Source organism: Myripristis murdjan, chromosome 13 (genome assembly GCF_902150065.1).
Source record: "Myripristis murdjan chromosome 13, fMyrMur1.1, whole genome shotgun sequence".
NCBI classification, from domain to species: domain Eukaryota; kingdom Metazoa; phylum Chordata; class Actinopteri; order Holocentriformes; family Holocentridae; genus Myripristis; species Myripristis murdjan.
This window is the reverse complement of record NC_043992.1, coordinates 13,869,951-13,890,682: the sequence shown is the minus strand read 5'-3', so window position 1 is coordinate 13,890,682 and position 20,732 is coordinate 13,869,951. Positions and strand designations below refer to the sequence as shown.

Sequence of the window (20,732 nt, the reverse complement as noted above, 5' to 3'; positions counted from 1 at the left end):
GCTCCTTGACCTCCGGCCTTCGGCGATACTGTAACCTTACTCGTTCCAGACCATCTGCCTTTTAAAAAATTACAGTGGGATGATTAATGAGGGGTTCCCTGGTCCGCCGATTATGATTGGATTATCTATGACATGGTATACGCTCCCTTCCCTTTAAACACGGGCTCCAGGGAGGCTAGCCTTCATGCTAACTCTAACAAAACCCGGCTTTTAGCTAGGGATTGAGTTCAAACGGGCCTGGAATCCAAGCACCAGCGATGGATTGGGTTTCAGTGGGGTGAGGAAGCAGCGGGTGGGGGGGGTTGATGAGTTTGAGGGTGACGTGGAGGGGGGGGGGGGGGTGTAGATGGAGAGGGAAGGGATCGCAGACATGTCTCTGTAAATAGATTTACCCAAGGTTGTGTCATCCTGCTGGCCTAATGTGTTGCGTCTTTGTTAAACAATTAGACAGCGGCCATTTGTACCCTTCCGATCAATCTTGCCCAGCAGTGAGAACCAATTTGAAGGCCCCCACGGGGCTGGCCAAGGCCGCTCCCGCTCAGACAGAAAACCCCCAGAGGGGTCAAAGCCCTTCACTCCCCCCCTAGGTAATCCACACATCCATCTTTCCTGCAAAGATGACAGATATGGCGATTTAATCGTGTTCGGCTCCTCTTGTTGCGTTTTTTTCCCCCTCTCCCTTGGGCTAATGCGGAGATAAAGATGAGTGATTTTCTGAGTGGCCCCTTCTGAGGTTCCATACATGTAGCGCACGGCAAGGTTAAAAAACAGAGCGGACACCAACTAAGTGATCCATCAAGGCTTTATGTATTATACAAGATGTATTACTCAAGATGAACGCCCAAAAAGCAAAATGATCCACCAACAAAACGACAAGATCTATACATTCTGTCAAGCCGTGCACACACCATGCGCACGCGAAGCTGACGCAATCCGAAGACGAACGCGTCTATCCAGACGACATAAAAGTTTAACCTGAGGCTGCGATTTGGAAAGGACCATGCTAGACGAGCTGGCACCTCTGTAGATGAATTTAAATATGTGGGGCAGATCTGTAATTTCTTACCGCCTCCTGAGCGCGTGGGCAAAAACGCTGCTGGAATAATAAGTGTAGATGCAATGAATATTCAGCTCTCATTTCAGAATTGTGTGCTCCGAAAACTCTTTCACAGCCCACAACGCATGTACACACACACACACGCACACACACACGCACAGAGCAACAGAAAGGACCTCATTACACAAACAGACAGATGGAAATACACACAGAAAAACATACACCTACTCCCCATTATCTCACACAGACAGTGAAAAACTCAATCACACCACCTATGCATACATTATAACAAGTTAAGCCAAAAAACGGGCCCGGCAGAGGCAGGCGCCCGCTCAAAGCGAACCCCCCCCGCCCCCTCCCGGGAGGATAGTGGAGTTTGTGTGGCAATTTTTCTGTGGCAGTTTGTGAGGTTTTGTCTCTGCACGGGGCGGACTTTGTCGGACGAGTTGAGTTTGCCTTTTGCGAACATGTTCATCGCGAGGTATCCGAGGAGCAGCTGCGGTCGGCCTGAGCGGTTGCGAGAATGTGCGGTCGATTACGGCTCGACATTAAAAGAGACGGGGGCCGGGGAGCACATGTGGCTGCCAGATTTGGGAGCCTGGTGGCCAGATTGGAGTTGCTCGATTTTTGCTGCTGCCGAGGAAAAATGGGCGAGGAGGGAGCGTCGAGAAAATGGCTCCTCCGTACAAAATCTGCCCCCTCCCACCCCACACACACACACACACACACACACACACTTTGCTATAAAGCCCGCTTCCCCCGAACACATTTCCACACGCATGTCTGTCCGATTCGCCGTAGAGATGGAAACTCGCACACATGTGCACTGACAGACATGCCCACACACACTCTCTCATGCACTAATTCACTGCTAGTCACATAAGCCTGCCAAGTATTTTGTATAGAGACATAAACACCTCTCTCTTGCTCTCTCTTTCTCCCTCGTTCTGCTTCTCTCTTTCTCTGTCACACACACACACACAGAGAGAGAAAGAGAGAGGGGAAAAAAAATGCTTGATCCCATAAAAGGGGAAAAAACATCCATTTACAGCCAGGGGTCAGTTCAAAGCCTGGACATCCCCCCTCTTCCCTCCTTTTCCTCATGCAGTCCGGGTGAAAAGGTTACACCCTGGCTGATTTACGACGTTGGAATTGTTCAGTTTGAGGCGCTGAATCTGACCTCCTCATGCACACACACGCACGCACGCCTGGTCTCACATGCATACACACGCAATCAAAACCTAACATCCATACGTGCACGTCTTAATGTTTCCCTCCTAGCGTGGCTCTTTGCTTCCCTCCCATATTTTCCTCTCGCACACACGCACAAAAAAAGTCACACACTCTTCCTATCCAACATTTCTCCTCCGCGTCTTCCTTTCTAGCCGAAATCTGAACTTTTATGGAGGACGATGGCGGGGGTGTCTTTTCCACAGCGCTTATAAATCCTAATAAATCTATCATAATAAATGTGTAATCCACGGTGTCTGGATGAGGGGAGGCGATACAGAGAGAGGGACAGCCGCAGATGACTGGCTGGATTACCAGCGGCTGAAACCAGAGCTTCCAAAGCCCCTACTGAGCATTAGCAGGGAGAAATCCAATCAGTCTGGGGCTATTCTCTTTAACACGCACACAGACACACGGAGACACACACACACACACACACACACAAATTAGAGGAGACACGCATACAGAGACACATAGAGGACATTGTTTGAGAGGCAAACGGAGTTCGTCCCGTTCGCTCACAAGCGTTCCACATACTAACACATTTTCTCACTTACACCCAAGCATGCAGCCGGTCATGCACATGTGCAAGCGCACACACGCACGCACACTTTTCCAGAGTTTCCAGCTGCAAGCTTCATGTAACTAATCCGGCGAACAGTTGTGAAACATGCATCAGTGACGAGCCAAAGGCAACATCATCTATATCTTACAACTTCAAGTCAGCAGATTAGCCCCAAGCAGCCTCAGGGGGACGTCACTCCGTGTGGATGTGCGTGTGTGTGTGTGGTATGTGTGTCACTGCGTCTGAGAGTGTGCGTGCACATTTAAGTTTTCGCGCATGTGTCAGTGTGACCATGTCTCATTACTGACACGCCATTACCAGAGCTGTGCCCCGACTCCAGGGTGCGCTCCATTACAGCTCTCACACACGCCTGCCTGGCGGGGCTGGCAGCTCTCCCACAGGCAGCACATCTCCTCATCTCCATCTTCCTGACCACCGGCTGATAAATCAAGCCACCGTGTCCTTAAATAGCCAGTCTGAGTCCTATTCGACATATTCGCTTTTCCCAGGGATGGAAATTAGTGATAAAGAAGAGCACAAAAAGGCACTTAGCGTGCCACCCAAGAGCTGAGCAGTAAAAAAGTCTAAGGTAATGATCGACTCTAAGAGGGGGAGAGACGGGAGGGATGAAGAGAAAGGGCCGGAGTCGTAAAAGTCATTTGCACAACAACTGCTTACAAAATGGCCGAATGACAAAACAACAGGGAGGCTTTGAACGCACCCCCAGGCTAGAGGGCTCTTCTCCAGCTCTAGAGGAGAGTCTGGTTGTACTCTACACAATACACTACAATAATCACACAGCCACACACACGCACACACACACACACAACCCCACAGCATTTGTAATGAAGCCTCCACAGATCAATAAAACTCATCTAATTCATTAGCTAAAGAGCTAAATATAGCACCGTGCCCCCTATCTTCATCCTAGGCTTCTCATGCCTAATTATGCAAAACTCAAGTGAAATATTGCAGAAAATCATTTCCCACTGCAGAGAATCCATCTTACTACTCAGTAATCATCTAGCTTTCACCCAAATTATTCACAGCTTTGATAAACATGTTTTGGCACACGGATTGTCCCGTAAAAACAAAAAAAAAACAAAAAAAAAAACAAAAAAAAAAGAAAAAGAAAAAATACTTCAAGCATTCTGTGTAACAAACTCGGGTTCTGCACTCTTCACATCAAACATGAACCCACGCACAAAACAGCACGCCTTCCTCACCCACATGCACTCCCACCTCCACACACACACACACACACGCACCGTACACACAATTTCTTGCACAACTTCATGCACACACTTTCTTAACATTTCTGGTCTCTCTTGCTGATAGTTCAATATATATTATAGCATACATTACACAATACCACCAATAAAACTGAGGTGGACCAGCCCAAGCTATTATTTTAAAAGATTATTTTTTTATTATTATTTTTGGGGGGGTGGCGGGTTCAATGGGGTTTTACTGTCTGTTTCAGATGCTTTTCTACCTTTACAAGAACACTGAATAGTTGTCATTTTGGCATGAAAAAGATCAAATTTAAGACTAGTGAATAATGGCATTTCATCAGTTTTGATCCAAAACATCCGAATTATTACTAGCCTTCAAAAGACCAAAAAAAAAAAAAAAACAAAAAAAAAAAACAAATAAGTCAAAATCTATGAGTTTACTTGCAGATTGTTGTGTTATCTTTCATGGAAATGAAAGCCTTCATTTAAAATAAGTAAGCATGCACGTCCCGTCCTGTCTCTCCACCCGTCCCTCACTGACTCACCGGCTTGGTTGGTGGTGACGGTCACCGACACGGCCTGCTCCGGCCCAGGGCTCTGGGGCGACACGCCGTTCACCGCCCAGATCTCGAAGGTGTAGTTGGTGTGGGCCTGCAGGTCGTTGATGGACACGCGGGTTCCCTTCAGGCTCAGCTGCTGGGGGCTGAAGTGGATGCCGTTCCCGCAGGGCTGGCAGCGCCGGCCCTCGGGCCCGCAGCGCTTACACACCACGTTGTAGGTGAGGTCCTGGCGTCCTCCGGAGCTCAAGGGGGCGCTCCACTCCAGGTTGACGGAGGTCTCGTTCACGTTGGAGATGAGATTAAGCGGTGCGGACGGCGGGCCTGGCGTGGAGGAAAGAGCGAAGGGTTAACGTTGTCACCAGAGGTTGGAGTAAAACGTAATCTGCTGTGCTAATATTAGCTTGTGGTTACTTGTGGAGAAAAGGAGAATATAGATAAAAGTACTTTTCTGCTGATCTGCCATCGATGACACTATTTTTCCATTATAAGAAGAAATGATTCCTTTGGTAAATTGGGTCATTCTAGTAGAAATGAATAACAGAATATAGCTAAGAATAGAGCAAATTGGTGGTCGTAATATTAGTAACACTACCAGCATGTGGTGAGTGTTGCACAAAGCTGAAATCTGAAAATGGGACTCGCTCCTGGCTGTTGACCATTTCCAAAAGCACATGTGTGTTTAAAAGAAGATGTAAACACATGTAATTGACTGGGCTGTCCCTTTTATTGAGAACTAGGGCTTCTTGGGTTCCCTTTTAATGTCCTGTCCATTACGGCCGGGGAGGATCCAATTTCACCCCAGTTAATTCAGCACGTTAACTGAAATCCAATAGGCCGGCAGATTTCTTTCCCATTCATGTGTCGAATGTTTCAGCTGGAGGTGGCAGGGTGCCCGAGCCCGCTGCTAACAGTGGGGCTTTATGGCACACACTCATAACTTTAGACAAAGTTTGCTTTGGACCCTGTTATTAAGTTCCTACTTTGATGTCAAAGCCCTACCCAACGCCCATATGCTGTTGTTTTATATGGGAGCAGTTCCGGGGATCCGTGACGCCGACTCGCCCAGTTCCTCTGCTCATCAATCCCAATTTACATGTCAGCCCTATTGTAATTAATGTGTTTTTTTGCGTTGCTTTCAAATATAGCGACGGTAATTGACTTAACTCTGCCCCTCTCTCTCTCTCTTTCAGTCTCTCTTTCTCTCTCTCTTTCGCTTTCTGTCTGTTTTTCTCGCTCGCCCTGACTAATGAAGCACGCGCGAGCGGGCTGGGGGATCGATGCAGGGTGAAATATGAAAGCTAGTCAGTCCACAGACGAATCATTTCACAACGGAAATTAATTATCAGTGTTATTTTTGGAGGAGCAGAGTGGCAATGAGTGATTTCACAGAGACACGGAGAGCAGGAGAGGGGACAGGGTGTAGGAGTGGATGCATGCGCTCGCCTCAGGAAGAAGAAGAAGAAGAAGTGCGCCTTTGTGCGTTTGCCTGCGTTGAAATTAATGAAGATGTGAAAGCGCAGCGTTATCTATGATGCATGCATGTTCGTCCGGGGCCGCTCATGTGCGAACCACGTATGCATGTGAGAGAGACGGTGGAGAGGAAGGAGACGGAGAGGAGAGAGAGAGAGAGAAAGGAGGAGGACAGAAGGAGAAGACAAACACCGTCTGTTCATATCCAGGAAGCAGAAAGCCACTGATTAGTATGGAGGGAGTGGGTCTGTATGGGGATGGATGGAGGGGAGGGAGAGAAATGGATGGAGGGAGGCAAGGGTGCAGGGGGCTGTTTAACCGAAAATGACCTAAAGGGTCACTAAGAACACAAGACACAAGCTGTGTGTGTGTGTGTGTGTGTGTGTGTGTGTGTGTGTGTGTGTGGGAGACAGATATTGAGATGAAAGGATGCAGAGTGCGTTAATATTAGCATCACCCTCAACCTCCCCTACCAACCGCAGCCTCGAATGAAAACCCATTAATAATTCTCATTAAAAATGATGATAAAGCACTGCCCCCCCCCCCCACCCTTCTCCCCCACCCCCTCCTTTCTCCTCCGCACCCTCTTCCTCTCTCCTCCTTTCTCCCCTCATTCTCTCCATCCCCTGCTCAGACAATGGGAACAAGTTACAGATGGGGTTTCTAAATTAAGGTGCCTACACCCAACTGTCACTATAATAGTCCCTTTGTCAGCGTGCGCTAGGTTTCGACGTCAGCCCCCACTCCCTCTATCTGCACAGTGGTGTCCTGCATGAGATATAAGGCCATTAGTGGGCTGTTATCTTTACTTATGGCTGTTCCGGTCATAAACGAAACAGGACAAAGGTAATATTAATCTGTGAGAGAGGAATGAAAGGAGTCAATAGAAGGCCCTCACATGTACAGTAATACCAATATGTGTGTGTGTGTGTGTGTGTGTGTGTGTGTGTGTGTGTGTTTGAACACCTCAGCATGACTGGTTTGTTTGTTGCCTATTTGTTGCTAGGACGAGCACTGCAACAGTGCAATATATCTTTATGACTTGGACTGTATGAGGCCGCAGTCCCAGAAAAACACACACACGAACACCTACACAGACACACACACGCTCGCCATCACATCCCAGTAGTCTCTCTCCCCTCCCAACACTACATTCCACACACATACACTACCTTTGGCTGTACCTGTCGCTCTCCCAGAATGCACCGGTGGGAGCAAGGGAGCGTGGGAGAGCCGTCGGCTGTGACTGACACCCGGTAATTAATCCTGGGAGAGAACGGCGGGGAGGAGATGCGAACGCAGCGCGCGCACAACCTTCATACAACATCGGCTCAACGCTGCCTTCATATTCCGACTGATATTTTTTTGGGGAGGGTTATCCAGAGGGAGACATACAAACTTTCTCCTGAAGAAAGTTTAGACGCTACGCTTGACCCACCCCCTCCTCTCCCTTCCGCCTTCCTTTCCATTCTTTTATGGCTTTGCAATTTGCTCAGAGCCTTTTTTCTTTGCCTGTCACTCCATCGCTCCCATACGCTCCCCCCTTCTTTAATCTGTCTTTCTCGTTTTCGCTCTGCTCTCATCCTCCATCTTTCCTCTACACGGCGCCTCAGTCTTTGCTCCTGCTCTCCTCTTCCTCCCCCCTTCTCTCTTCACCCTCCTTTCATCCCTCTCTCTTTCTGTCTCATTCTATCAGTAATTGTTGGCCGGGTGTTGTGCAGGGCCAAGGTAGAGAGCGGGGCTAAATTGGCCGGAGCAGGGACCCTGCTATTACCATCCGACTGGGATTTATTCAACAACCCCCCAACACACACACACACACACACACAGCACCTTGAGCTAGCCCCCCCCCCCCCCACCCCCCGCCCGTCTCCATTCATCCCCTCCCTCTTCCTGTTGCAAACCACTGCTAAGAAAACTGGGGAAAATCTGAGAAACACATCAAGGGCCAACAGAAACCCCAAAATGGAGAAAACCCCCTCCTTACAACCTGAACGCAGCAGAGCAGCCCACTCCCATGGGCGTCTGTCCCTGGTCCTCATTACTGCCCTGTGTGTGTGTGTGTGCGCACGTGTGTGTGTGCGCGCGTTTGCACATGTTGGTGGGTGTGCGTGCACATAGGCGTCCACATGAATTCGTGCGTATGGATACATGCCTGTAACTCAATCGTAACATTCATTGCTCATACCTGATCTTTAGATTAATTGATATTATGCTAATGTGTATCAATGGTAAATCAAATTTATGAGCAGTCTTCCACCTGTTGAATTACTCAAAATGTTTGTTGTGGCATCTATTATTTGTTTTCTCCATCAAATATGTTGATTGTATTGCAAAATAAAATAGTAACTCTGAAATGTTTTAGAAAATCTGTAATTAAAAGTAAGATTTTATTGTTAAGGTTTTGTGGACTTTGGAAAGACTAGCAGTCACTGAGCATCCTCATAAAAAATAAAGAATAATTATACATATATTTTACTGTGTAGCACTTTTTTATAACAAAGTTCCCAGGCGTTTTACAAAAAGAATGAGATAAGATCAACAGCAAAGGCAATGAAAGCCAAGCAAGGAATCCAAAAGTAAGGCTAGAAATATAAAAAGTAAGGCATGACAGGGAGGTCAAAAAAAAAAAAAAAAAAAAAAAGATCGTTAGATGAAAAAAGTCATCTGGATCTTGAAGTGGCTATAGGCTCCAGGTAAAGCCAAAGTCTGGGAAGCATAAGCTTGCCTGATTGCCTCTTGTTTTTAATCTGCAAAGTGGTTATTGTGATCAAACGTGGCCCACATTGCCTCCTAATCAGAAAACAAATGCTGTGAATAAAGCAGGAATAGCAGAATAGCGCACATACACACAAGTCACAGCCGCATAAGAGTCACACAGCAACCAGTTTTAATCATCATCTCGCATCGGTAGACCCTGAGCTAAGAGAGGGGAAAAGCGTTTTCAATTACCCATAGACACACACACACGCGCACACACACACGCACACCCCAATTACCGGAGATGCCGGCTCTTTCCCAGCCTGACCTTCAGTGAGGCAAACTGGGAAATGACTTTAAGAGTTCTTTTTTTTTTTTTTCTCCTCCGCTCTGTTCGTGACTCTGAGTGGGTTTTTGTATGAGAGAGGAGAGAGAGAGAGAGGGAAAGAAAAGAGTGAAAACAAAAACACTGAGATGGAAGGATGCTTGAGTGACAGCTGTAATTACAGAGCTTTAACATGTGGGAGCGAAGTAAAAAAAAAAAAAAAAAAATAGAAAAAAAAAGCGTAAGGAAGGAAAACAGCGCAAGTCGGACAGACGGGGTGAGAGGTCAGAGTTCAAACGTTGACCAGCTGACAAGACGGGGCAAAGGTCGGCGAGAGACACCAGGGAATGTGAAGTTCCTAGAGTTGGAGTGTGGATCAGGTTCCAAATAACACGAAGGAAACCACAAAGCCATTAAATCCAAATTTCTACCCCAAGACATAATAACATTGGCATCGCTGAATCCCATAAAAATCAGCCTTTCCCTCCTAATGAGCTCTGACAGCTGTGGCTCGCATCGACAGAACTCAATTTTAAAACCAAGGAGATGACATTTGCCATCCTGTCCAGCTTCTACTGGGATTAAAGCGATAATCTGGGACATTTCTCAGATGAATAAATGTCACTTTTCAATCAATTCAACCAACTCGCGAACGCCTTTTACATTCGCTATTCTTAACACTCGGAGTCGGGGGGAAAAAAAAATGCTCTGGCACACAGGAAGTGATGTGTTTTATGGTTCCTGCACCCGTACCAGTGGTTAGTTTGTAATAAAAAGAAGAACTGGGTAATTAGGCTGGGCAGAAAGCCACCGTTATACAACAGTTAGACAGTTCGGCTGATTTGATTGGACAAGATGTATTCCACGAGCGCTGAATACGACAACAAAAATATATGTATTTACAAGTTTTCTGTAATAATCTACATCGTCACAAAATTGGCACCATGACAGCACAAAGATGGACACGCGGACACCGCAGTTAAATAATCAATCATTGTCAGAGGAGGACGAGGAGCAGGAGGAAGCAAAGATACGGCCGCTTCCTGCGTTTCTTGTCCCCATTACTGACTGTGAGGCAGTGCTGTCCCACGGGCTATAGCTGTGGTTGGTGCTGTTATTTAATTTATTTGTTCATTTATTTAAAAGGGACCATGTACAGTTAAAAACATTTAAAAAAAAGTTGGATGCACTGTGCAGAGATATAGCTAAGTGGCTTATTTTCATTCCCAGTGCCTTGGCAGGTGAGCATGGGTGCAACATACACACAGATTTTTTTTTTTTTTTTAATATCAGATTGTCTATGATTACATCTTGCAATCTGTATAGAGTTGCCAATTTAAAACAGTACATATTATAAAATAAGAATATAAAATATTGATAAGATGATTACACTTTATTGAATTGAAAAAGTATGGAGGTCTGGAGTCATTTTGATATCAGATGGTAGGGAGTTCCAGTTTGTAGCTGCAAAGCAAAGCAAATGTGCTGAATCTCGATTAAGATGTGGGTTACGAAGCGCTGCCTTACAGGCAACTCTCTGGGCAACAAAGTAGCATGAGCGAACACTACGGTGGAAACCTCCAGGCAAGCTGGCTTGTCGTCAGGAAATTGTTTATGTTCAGTTTAGCTGAAGCCTCAATTGTGACATAACTACTTTTGTTGGTTGAACTGAAAAGTGATTTAATAAATATTTGATAATCCGCTGTTGCTTTGTACCATTAACCAACAAACTCTGTTGTTTGTAAATCTGTTGTATAACAGCAACATCACACCTGAGGGTGAGCTGCTATTCTGAATATCAGCACGGCAGCGATTCGGGCACAGGCACAAGGCCGCAGGCTGTGCTGATATTCAGCATAACAGCACGCCTTCGAGTGTGATATTGTTTAATTGCTGAAGAGACAAAGAAACAAAGCTTCATCGACAGAGGCTTCAAAGAGGAAGATGTCACAGTCCCGCCTACACTGTTTGATGGGCAGGTGCTCTCTCCAAAATGCAGCACAGACACACCACATCAAAAAGACCCGTGTGATGATGATATTACAGCTGAAATGACTCGTGATAAAATCTCGACCCAGGCCACTGATCCAAATGAAGCTGCTTTTCTGGCGCAGCTACAACGGGCGAAACATCAGAGGCAGTTCAGTTCAGTTCAGTGCTTACACAGTTAACTGTTAGGTAGTTGGCTTTGGCTGCTTGTCTAATTCAATAAACTCTTTTGTTGAGTGATGAATCCACATGAACTTGACGGATCATTCAGCCCGGATGGGGAGCCAACTATGAGCTAAGCAACATAACAGATGTTTGGGCTGTTTAAACCGCTTTCTGACACACACACACACACACACACACACACACACACAAAGAGACAGACACAGACGCACACACAGCCACACGCACAAACTTCTGTCATGTAACAGTATGAGAGCTGTTATTTGCACGGACATAAGAGTGCGCGACTTTTTGTTATGGATGGTTCTTCTGTTTTTCTCTGCTTGCGTACATATCTAGCAGTATGTGTTCACATTCCCATGACTCAGAGAGAGAAACAAAGGGCTGAAGAAGGAAGAGGTATCATTAGACAGCAGGATTGCTGGTAGAGTTTGCTATCACACTCATGGTGAGTCAGGGGGGATGTTAGCAGACTCAGATTCACCAGGAATTGACTCGTACACCCGCATGGAGAAAAGTGGAGTGACACACAGACAAATAAGACACTGAGCACGGCTCCTTCGGCCCCATGGCTTTGTGGTGTCAACAATTTCCCTGCATTCCTGTCTTTGGCACCCTAAGCCCCTTTTTCTCTGTCCCAGCGCCGTATTCATTCTCCGGCTACGTGCTCGGCTTTCCATCCGCCCTTGTTTTTCACCCTTTCCTTCGACTAACTTTTTATCTCTATTTGTCTTTCTCTATCTCCCCCTCCTCCCGTGTTTTGCAGTCTCTGTGGAAGACTGAGTCTTGGCTGCAGCGGTTTATACCCTCATTAGCTCTCTGTCACCATGACTGATCACTAAGTGCCACCTGGAATCAAAAGACACCTATTAAAACGGCAGCCGCCTCCTTTATGTAGGAGTGTGTGTGTGTGTGTGTGAGAGAGAGAGAGAGAGCGAGAGAAAGGGAGCCAGAGAGAGAATGTGTGCATGAAGGGGTAATTCAGGTTGACACTGTGTGTTTGTGCGACAATGTGCAAGAGAGAAAGAGTTAGTGTTTTTCATAACACTGCAGCCACTGTCTATGTTTAGGCATGCAATTTGTGAGTGTGTGCATGTGTGTGTGTGTGTGTGTGTGTGCGCTGGATTCCACCATACATATTATAAAATAGTAAAATTACATTCATGAGTCAGTTCTGAACAAACTGCACCTTTGCACCTTTCCCTTTATTAATGGGAAAAACAAAAGCAACGCTGCACAATAAGCTGCCGTGCCTAAAACTCTCTCTTGGCTGTTCTAAAATCACTACAAACCACAGCCTCTCATGGCATACTGCTCATACAGGGGTATAGGTGCATGTGCCGCGGGGCGAGAGTGGACTTACGGGTGCACGGCATGGATGCCGGGTCGGTCTCAGAGCGGAAGTATCCTTTATCACAGGCGCAGGAGGTGGATCCCTCTCTGACCGAGTAACTATGGAGGGGGCATTTTGAGCAGGAGCCATCCGTTGCCAAGGCGCGGTAGTAGCCAATCTTGCAAGCTGAAAGAGAGCAAACACACACACATAAGTGTCAGATTGGTATGGCGAGGTGTGGCACATGCCTTTGCCTAAGGGAATCCAAATTCAATTACATAGCCAGTATCATTATAAGTCAATCTAGTGTTAAAAAAAAACCAAATCATATCAGTGAACCCTTCGGTATTAGTGTTCCCTTTATGGTTGGCCTATGGTTTGATGAATTATTTGATGAACAGAAATAGGATGTAGTGAAGGAAATAGCGGAAATACAAATATAGTAACTGGAAATGATGTGAACCTCCCCCCACTGACAATGTTCCCACTAGTGCATGCTGAGGAGACTGTATGAACACTGCTCCACTTGTCTTCACAAGTGTGACGATATAAGCGGGCTGTGGTACAGCTGAGCATTTAGCGAATCAACACCTCTGACACATTAATTAAATAAAATGATAAACAGGATTGTTTCCCATGCAGGGGAAGGAAGAACACCCCACTCTCTCCCCCCCTATCAGCAACAAGCAAATAACCAATTCCTCTGGTGGTTTCTTGTTCTCTTCCCAACCCTCCCTTTGTCTTGTTTTCTTACTATCATTCACTGCTTCTTCTTTTTTTTTTTTCTCTCCTTCCTCTCTCCAGAACCTGTATTTGATTATCAGAAATAACACAACAGGGGGAGATGCACACCATTTCTTCCGACACAGAGAGAATATTGAATAACCGCCCCTTGTTTTTCTCACAAATTTAAACTATGCTCTGCTGGCAGGACTTGAAGCTGCACTGAAACCGGACCCGTTGGCATTTTAGACCATTTAACAAACAAATGCCACCACACTTGGCACACTGGGACCTCTGTCACTCGCCTAAGCCTGTTCTCACCCAATGGGGCTAAAACACACACACACACACACACACACACACAACACATGTCTGAAATGGTAACCTAAGTGACACTTCTCCTACTTTAGCGACAGTGCTCGACTTTCTTTTGACTGACAGTTTGATTGGAGGGCTCGTCTTTCAAGGAGTTTCTCTCTCATCTATCCGTTGCTATAATGGCCGGGGAAGCCTAGCGGGGTTATATTTCACCCCCTGAGCGCTGAACCAGAAGAGCAGGACAAAAGAACAATTCTCCGAGAGGTGCGGTGCAGACAGTCAGGACACCGATTGGATCAAATAGCCTGTCAATCAATGAGGCGACCATGCGCTCGGCGAATGGTGTGTAGTGAGGCCAGAGGGCCGGTGGTTTGGCTGTTGGTAGAGTGGGCAATATGTGTGTGTGTGTCTTGTTATGATGTAAATAGACCCACTGGAGACAGATGGGTAAATCTATACCCAGTATAAATCAGATAATTACATACTTCTAGTCTGAAGGGGTAAAGCAACCCTCCTCCCCATCCCATGCCCCCAGCACACGCACACACACACACACACACACACACACACACACACACACGGAGGCACACTGTGCAACATGTGTTCACAAGCACATGCGCAACCCAGTTCCAAAATTGCAATCAAAGGCATGAATTTCCACACCACAGTCATAAATAAATGAGGGAATCCTACATACAAAAGAACAGCCTCATAAACAAACTCCCACATGCATTTGCCGCACAAGAAATCAACTCAGTGCCTATCCACATATACCACACTGACGAGGAGGCCCATCCAACAAAAACACACATTCCAGCGCCGTCCAACAGGCTCGCTCATATGGACGCACAAACAGCGGAGGAAATCCAAAAGTGCCCTTAAATGCAGGGAAATCCCTCTCTCGGAGGCATAATAAAGTTAGGCTCTTTGCCCTGCAAGCCTCTTCTCTCTAGCGGCTGGATTAGTGTGGCCCGGCGTTAACGGCGCTCGGCTAGCTGCTACCTGCTGAGCCTTTCTTTGCTCGTTCCCACTCAGTCAATCAGGGCTAAATCCCTGCCGCTTCACTCGCTAACGCTAAGCTAAGGGCCTCTTTGATTATCGCCTGCGGGGGTGCATGAAGCCTCCATTTCTTCTCTTCACAGTTGCAAAAAAAAAAAAAAAAAGGAAAAAAAGAAGAGAGATTAGTCAGGAGGTGCTTTGTGTTATCTCTTCATCTTTAAAGGGTCTCTGACAATCTCTAAACGCCCCATCACATCCCCAGAGACAGGACGCTGGGGCTTGTGGGTATTGTTTTGAGGGATTGTGACTGCTTCAGGTGACAAAACACAAGGTCTCAGCTGGGGTTTGTGGATGTGCGCTGACCAGAAAAGTGTCCAGAGGTGACCGCGAGGTCAACCAGCTGTTTGGGACTTGCTAAAATCTGGAGGGAGACTTAATTGAGCCCCGTGTTTCACGGCCTTTGGGCCCGAGCCCCTCTAAAGATACCACTGCTACAGCGGAGCCCCTCATGCTGTGCACGCTTGATGAGTTTTTCACTCGTCAATTATTAAGCTGTCCCAGGCCAACCCCAGGGTACCCGCAGGCTGTCCCACAGTGCTTTGCATGACTCCAAATCCCCGTTTGCCGTCGATATGCTCTGGCATCTTCCTCTGCGGTTTGAAATTCTGCATTTCAGAAATTATGTTTGAAAATGTGATGTCAACATATGAGGATCTGTTTATAACGGCAACTGCCCCGCAGAGGGGGAAAAGGCGCAGGAGACGAGAGGTCGATATCCAAGTAAAGCTGGGGAATTTGCTTCCCATTAGGAGTGTGTGTGAGAGGAGAGAGACCACAGTAGTGGGTGGTCCAAGAGACCGCGGCTTCAGAGAGGAATCTCCCTTAAGACCCGCTGGATTTATCACTGTCCGGGCCAGCCGTGGCAAACCCACACACAGACGCAAACACAGACACATATGAACACACATGTATTTAGTTTTTATGGGATCTGAGCGGAGAAGCCCTCATCATATCCTCTCTATTAGAGCTCTCCCAAGTCTAACCCAGTTTTTCCAGACCATCTTTTTTATACTGTCTCCTTTCTCGCCCCATCGCTCTCTAACTCTTTATTATTTTTTCTCGCTCTCCTTTCTCATTCTCATTCTCCCTCGATCTCTCTCTCCCACTCTCCTAGGCTTTCTCTCCGCAGGCCTCCTTTCAGACAGAGAGGGGTTTGTCAGGTGCCAAATCCCTGAGCTGAGAGATCAAAGGCAGACAAAGAGACTGGTGACTTACTGTTCTATTCTGGAAAGGCTCAAAATGGAATCCCTCATAGACCACGACATCGCATTCTTCCCCCTTTTCTCCCCCACCAGCTCTTTCACTCATTCAATCCTCCTCTATTGCTTTAGTCTTTTTTTCCTTTTGTCACCCTTTCCTCCGCCCCGTCCCTATCCCCGTTGTCTCTAAGCTGAAGCACGTTTGGAGGAAAGGGGGCAAGGCGGGCGGAGGGAGTGGGCTGTGGGAGTTAATGAGTAGTTTTGTCAGTGTGGTGGGGATTCTGCTGGCTGAATTGGTTGCACCGTGTGAGGGGAGGGGAAAAGAGGAACTTCTGTTCAAGATAAAACCGTCAACGCAGCCATCTGCAAAAAAAGGAGGAAAAAAAAAAAAAAGGCACAAAAGCAATCGATACAATGATGGCTACCCACGCGCGAGCCAACTGAGTTCCTCCTCGTAGTGGCAACTACCACCACACAAAGCTCTGAATAACTATGGATGCTCCTTGCACGGCAGCCAAAAAAAATACATCTACCCACACACCCGCCCACTGCAGCCCACCTTGAGTGACCCACATGCTAAGCTAGATAGGCGAGCTATTCTGCAGCCTACACAACAAAGCATCCAATACGCTAGGGACTAAAAGCATAAGAGCAAACTTGCGCTACAATAGCCGTCCAAAAAACCCAAGGAATGTAACACGCAACACACGGCGCACAATAACCAGGCTTGGCCAGACAGAACAATCGCTTCCCTTATAATTAAAAAAAGGAAAAAAAAAAAAAAACTATATCACTTTCCTCTCTTTTATCGCCGTGCTTTATTTTCTTTGGGTGATGAAACTCGGTCAGTCTTTTTTAGTCATAACAGACAGTGAGCGCTCTTCAGAAGAGCAGTCAGAGGCTTCCACACAAAGCTGCTCTTTGAAAAACCAAGCGATCGGTTTTCAGGACCTGAGGGCAAGGAGAGCCTCTCCTCCTGCACCTTGAGGAGCCAGCGCTCTCTATTCAGCCTCCCCTTCTGCCATATCCTTCTCCCTTTGTGTCTCTTCCATCTCTTTCTCCTCTTCTCCCTGTGGAAGGCTGTTCCGTTGCTCAGATGGAGGCTCCTGCTAGAAAAGGATTGCTATTCCAAGACTGCTTTGTTTACCCCGTGGCTGCAGTGCCTGGCTGAATGTAAAGAAAAAAAAAAACAAAAAAAAAAACAACAACACTCAAAGTCACAGATGTATATGCCCTCCACTCCCACACTGACATAAATACAGATAATAAAGCCCCATCCATATCCATACACCTGAGCCACTGGTGTATTAGTAGGGATAACTAGCTGCTGACCATTAGCATCTGTCACTGGAACAGCAGGAGAGTGGAGCAGGTTAAGTCATTAATTCCGTCGCTGGGGGTTATTAATTACCTCCGGCCCTGACGGCGACACACAGCCACACGGCCAGCGAAACCCATCAGCGTGATGGATGAGGGACACACGGCCACCGAAACTGATCACCGTGATTGATGACGTACACTCACCACCCGTCTTAACCTTGACCCGGCGGGGCGATAAAGGTCCCGTAGAAGCGGTACCATCCCTGACGATGCTAAACCAAACAAGTCTAGTCGTGACATCCGGGCTGACATCCTTACTAGAGTTAATGAAGGCTAAGAACAAAAGCCACGGAGGCTAACAATATTAATAATGCAAAAGCCAACCTTGCTGACAATCACCATGGCTTGGCTAAGGGTGGCCGATGCCAGAGTGTGCATGATTTGCCAGCGATCTGTCTGTCAAATGCCAGATGATTTATAACTGTATTTTCAGCAGCAGCGATCCATCAGCCAAGAGCCACCCAAGACGCTGCCCTAATTAAAATGTCTGTACCTGACACACTGGAACACAAGCCAAGGAGCCAGATGAGACAAAAATTATATAAAAAAAAAAAATGAAAATTACACAAAGAAAAAAAAAGTGTGCTTGAAAGCAAAATAACAGCTATAATGAGCAACATTTTTAACCCGCTGAAATACTTCGGACATAAAAACAGATCTCCTATACACTGATAGCAGTCTTCCTCTTACAGCTCTGACTGAGTCAGCACATGCAGAAAACATGGGGTTCTGCGAGGATTCTTTGATTAAATGGCTCTTTGCAGCACCATAAAGGCTCTATATAAACCACTTGAAAAGGGTGCTGCAGAAAACCTTTCCAAATGTGTTTTTTAGAGCACCGAAAAGGGCTGAGGTAAGGCACAAAGCTAACAACCCATTTCCTGGAACTATATCGGAGCCCCTTTTTGTTAAGGGTGCACTTTGGTGCCCACTATTGTTATTATTTGGATTACATAACTGAAACATCGAAATATTGTTCTGAAGGCTTCCTGCAGACCAAGGTCTCCACGTTCTTATTGACACGTAGGCCCCGGCTTCCTCCCAATTTCCTCTAGCCTGGTCTTAAGGAGTTTGAACAGAATAGGGGAACATATTGGCACAATGGCTATATCGGAATAATCTCAAGTATTACACCCAGCCATTTCAGAATGAACACGTCCAAGCCTTGAAAAAAAATGGAACACAGGGTGGTGATGGACAATATTTGGAACCGAAGGAGCGATGCAAGGACAGAAACAGAGGTGTACAGATAAACAGGATGAATACGAACAATAAGGCAAAGTGCACAGAGAGGCTAAATAGTTGAGATCCCAGAACAGACAGGAGAGCTGAGGGAGATAGAGAGAGCAGGGAGAGGCAGAGGCGGCCTTAAACAGATCCATCTTTGTGTGGTGAAACAGTGTTTGACTTGGCCACGGTGGGTGGGGGCCACTCAGATTCCACTTTTGCACCCTTGCCAGGTCCACAAGGGTGGCACCACCCAAAGCTGGGCGCGGCGCCAACCCGCTCAGGACCTTTTGTGACCCAAGATTCGCACAGCAGGTGGGTAATGGACAATAATGCAAGGCAAACAAGACACAGATAAATATACAAACAGTGGCTTACACACCTCTGCACACCTGCACACACTCAGGTATTCAAACAAAGCCCTTCAAAAGCCCTCCGGACTGTACAGATGCACTTTGCGATACCATGCATGCATATACATGCAAACACACACACCACACACAGGCTTTGTGTAAGCAGTGCATCATGGGAACGGGAGCACAGCAGGGATGATGGGAGGTAAACAAACTCAGAGTCAAAGTATTGTCTTTGTCCAATTTCCCCTGGGTCTCCAGGAGCCAAAATCTCATGCTGGGTCTGTAGTGTGCGAGTGTGTATACCTAAGAAGGGAGGAGGCCGGGTATCTAGCATGCTTTCCTGACATTGTTTACAATGAAAAGAGTTGCATTTCAATTCAATTATGGAAAAAAAGAGGCTGAGGGGGAGGGAGGGGGGTATGCTAATGTTGTTGTGCTAAGGGACACTCACATCGGCGCGCACTGCTAAACAATTGGGTGAGTTAAACTATTCTGCAGGCACCGAGTCAAGGAATGGGGCAGGAAAAGGGAGATTGTGCGAAGAGAACACACACACACACACACACACACACACACACAAACACTAAGAATAGGCATAGAGGAAGAAGAAGCGATAGGGAAGCGGTCTCAATGGGGCCTCATATCTAATACTGTAAACAAGTGCACACCACGTGTCAGTGTTGTAGCACAAAAACATAACAAATCATTGTAATCCCAACAATACAAGGCATACAATAACACGAAGAACGTAGACTGTCAACTTAAAATGTGTAAATTAGACTAGCATTCATTCTTGTAAATACCATATGTACCTTTTCTGCATTTGATGCACAGCAGCTGTCTTGATTCTCTCTCACAAAAGAGAGCAAACAAATGCTTGTACTGATGCTGGAGACACTAATGAAATATCAAAAGTGAACCCAGCGGGAATTAAAAAAGGGAACATCAGCAATTAAACTGCTATGCCAGACCGGACCACCCAAGCCTGAAGCTAGACGACGGTTGTGAATGTCTACACCCCCCGACCTGTTTTCCACTTGTTTGTCACCCCAGGTGCGAGAGCTCAGGAAGCTAGGACTGTAACCTGTTGCTTGTTAGAGCATGACATCATTACCGCAAAGCCGTATCACATACCAAGGAGCGAAAATAAATATGCAGCTCCGTATCATGTGGCAAGCTATGGTAAATAAGCTAAGGAGAAAGGTGAGTATACTCAGACCACGAGTCAAATCAGGAGTACAAGTAACCAAAAAAAAGAAACACAACAAAAAGGTTTTATTTTCAGAATTGCCTTGAGTTAAAACTGATAACTTGAATGTGCTGTGGAGGCAAATGGGGGGTCTGACCTGCTCCTTGATGGGTGTAACTAATAAACTGCCTGTATGTTGCATCATAACATCTGTATGATATTAAATTTACTTCAAAGATTTACATCAGCCTCGGTAAACCGAGCTTAGGTTTAGTTTAGTTGTGTATTTATTTTGAATATATACCATAACTAATAATAATTCTATTTTTTTTAAAGAGCTATATCACAGTAGAAATTAATGAGGAAGTAATGAGAGACATATTACAATGGTAAAGAAATCATGTTTCAAAAGGAAAAGGAAGAAGAAGGACTAAAGCCTGACATAATCATAAAGGCACATTTTATATTTCGCAAAAAATCTTTTTTTTTTTTTTTTTTTTTTTTCCCTGTACTTGCTCTTAGCTGGTTTAAATCTCTACTTGGTTTAATTAAAAAAAATCCAGGCTATTCAACCAACAAACTGAAATGCACTGTGGGTTTACTCTCCGTTACACCCCTTATGGTATCAAATCAA

General features: G+C 46.2%; 1 protein-coding gene across 3 annotated transcripts in view; it reads right to left on the bottom strand.

Moving 5' to 3' along the window:
- epha4l (eph receptor A4, like) overlaps nucleotides 1-20,732 on the bottom strand; it is a 58,111-nt gene that overhangs the window by 20,854 nt on the left and 16,525 nt on the right. For all 3 annotated transcript variants that reach the window (XM_030067031.1, XM_030067032.1, XM_030067030.1), the window contains exons 4-5: nucleotides 12,678-12,833; nucleotides 4,633-4,968 (exon numbers count right to left, since the gene is read on the bottom strand). In XM_030067031.1, the coding sequence (XP_029922891.1) occupies nucleotides 4,633-4,968; nucleotides 12,678-12,833 (492 nt within the window). The remainder of the gene's footprint in view (nucleotides 1-4,632; nucleotides 4,969-12,677; nucleotides 12,834-20,732) is intronic.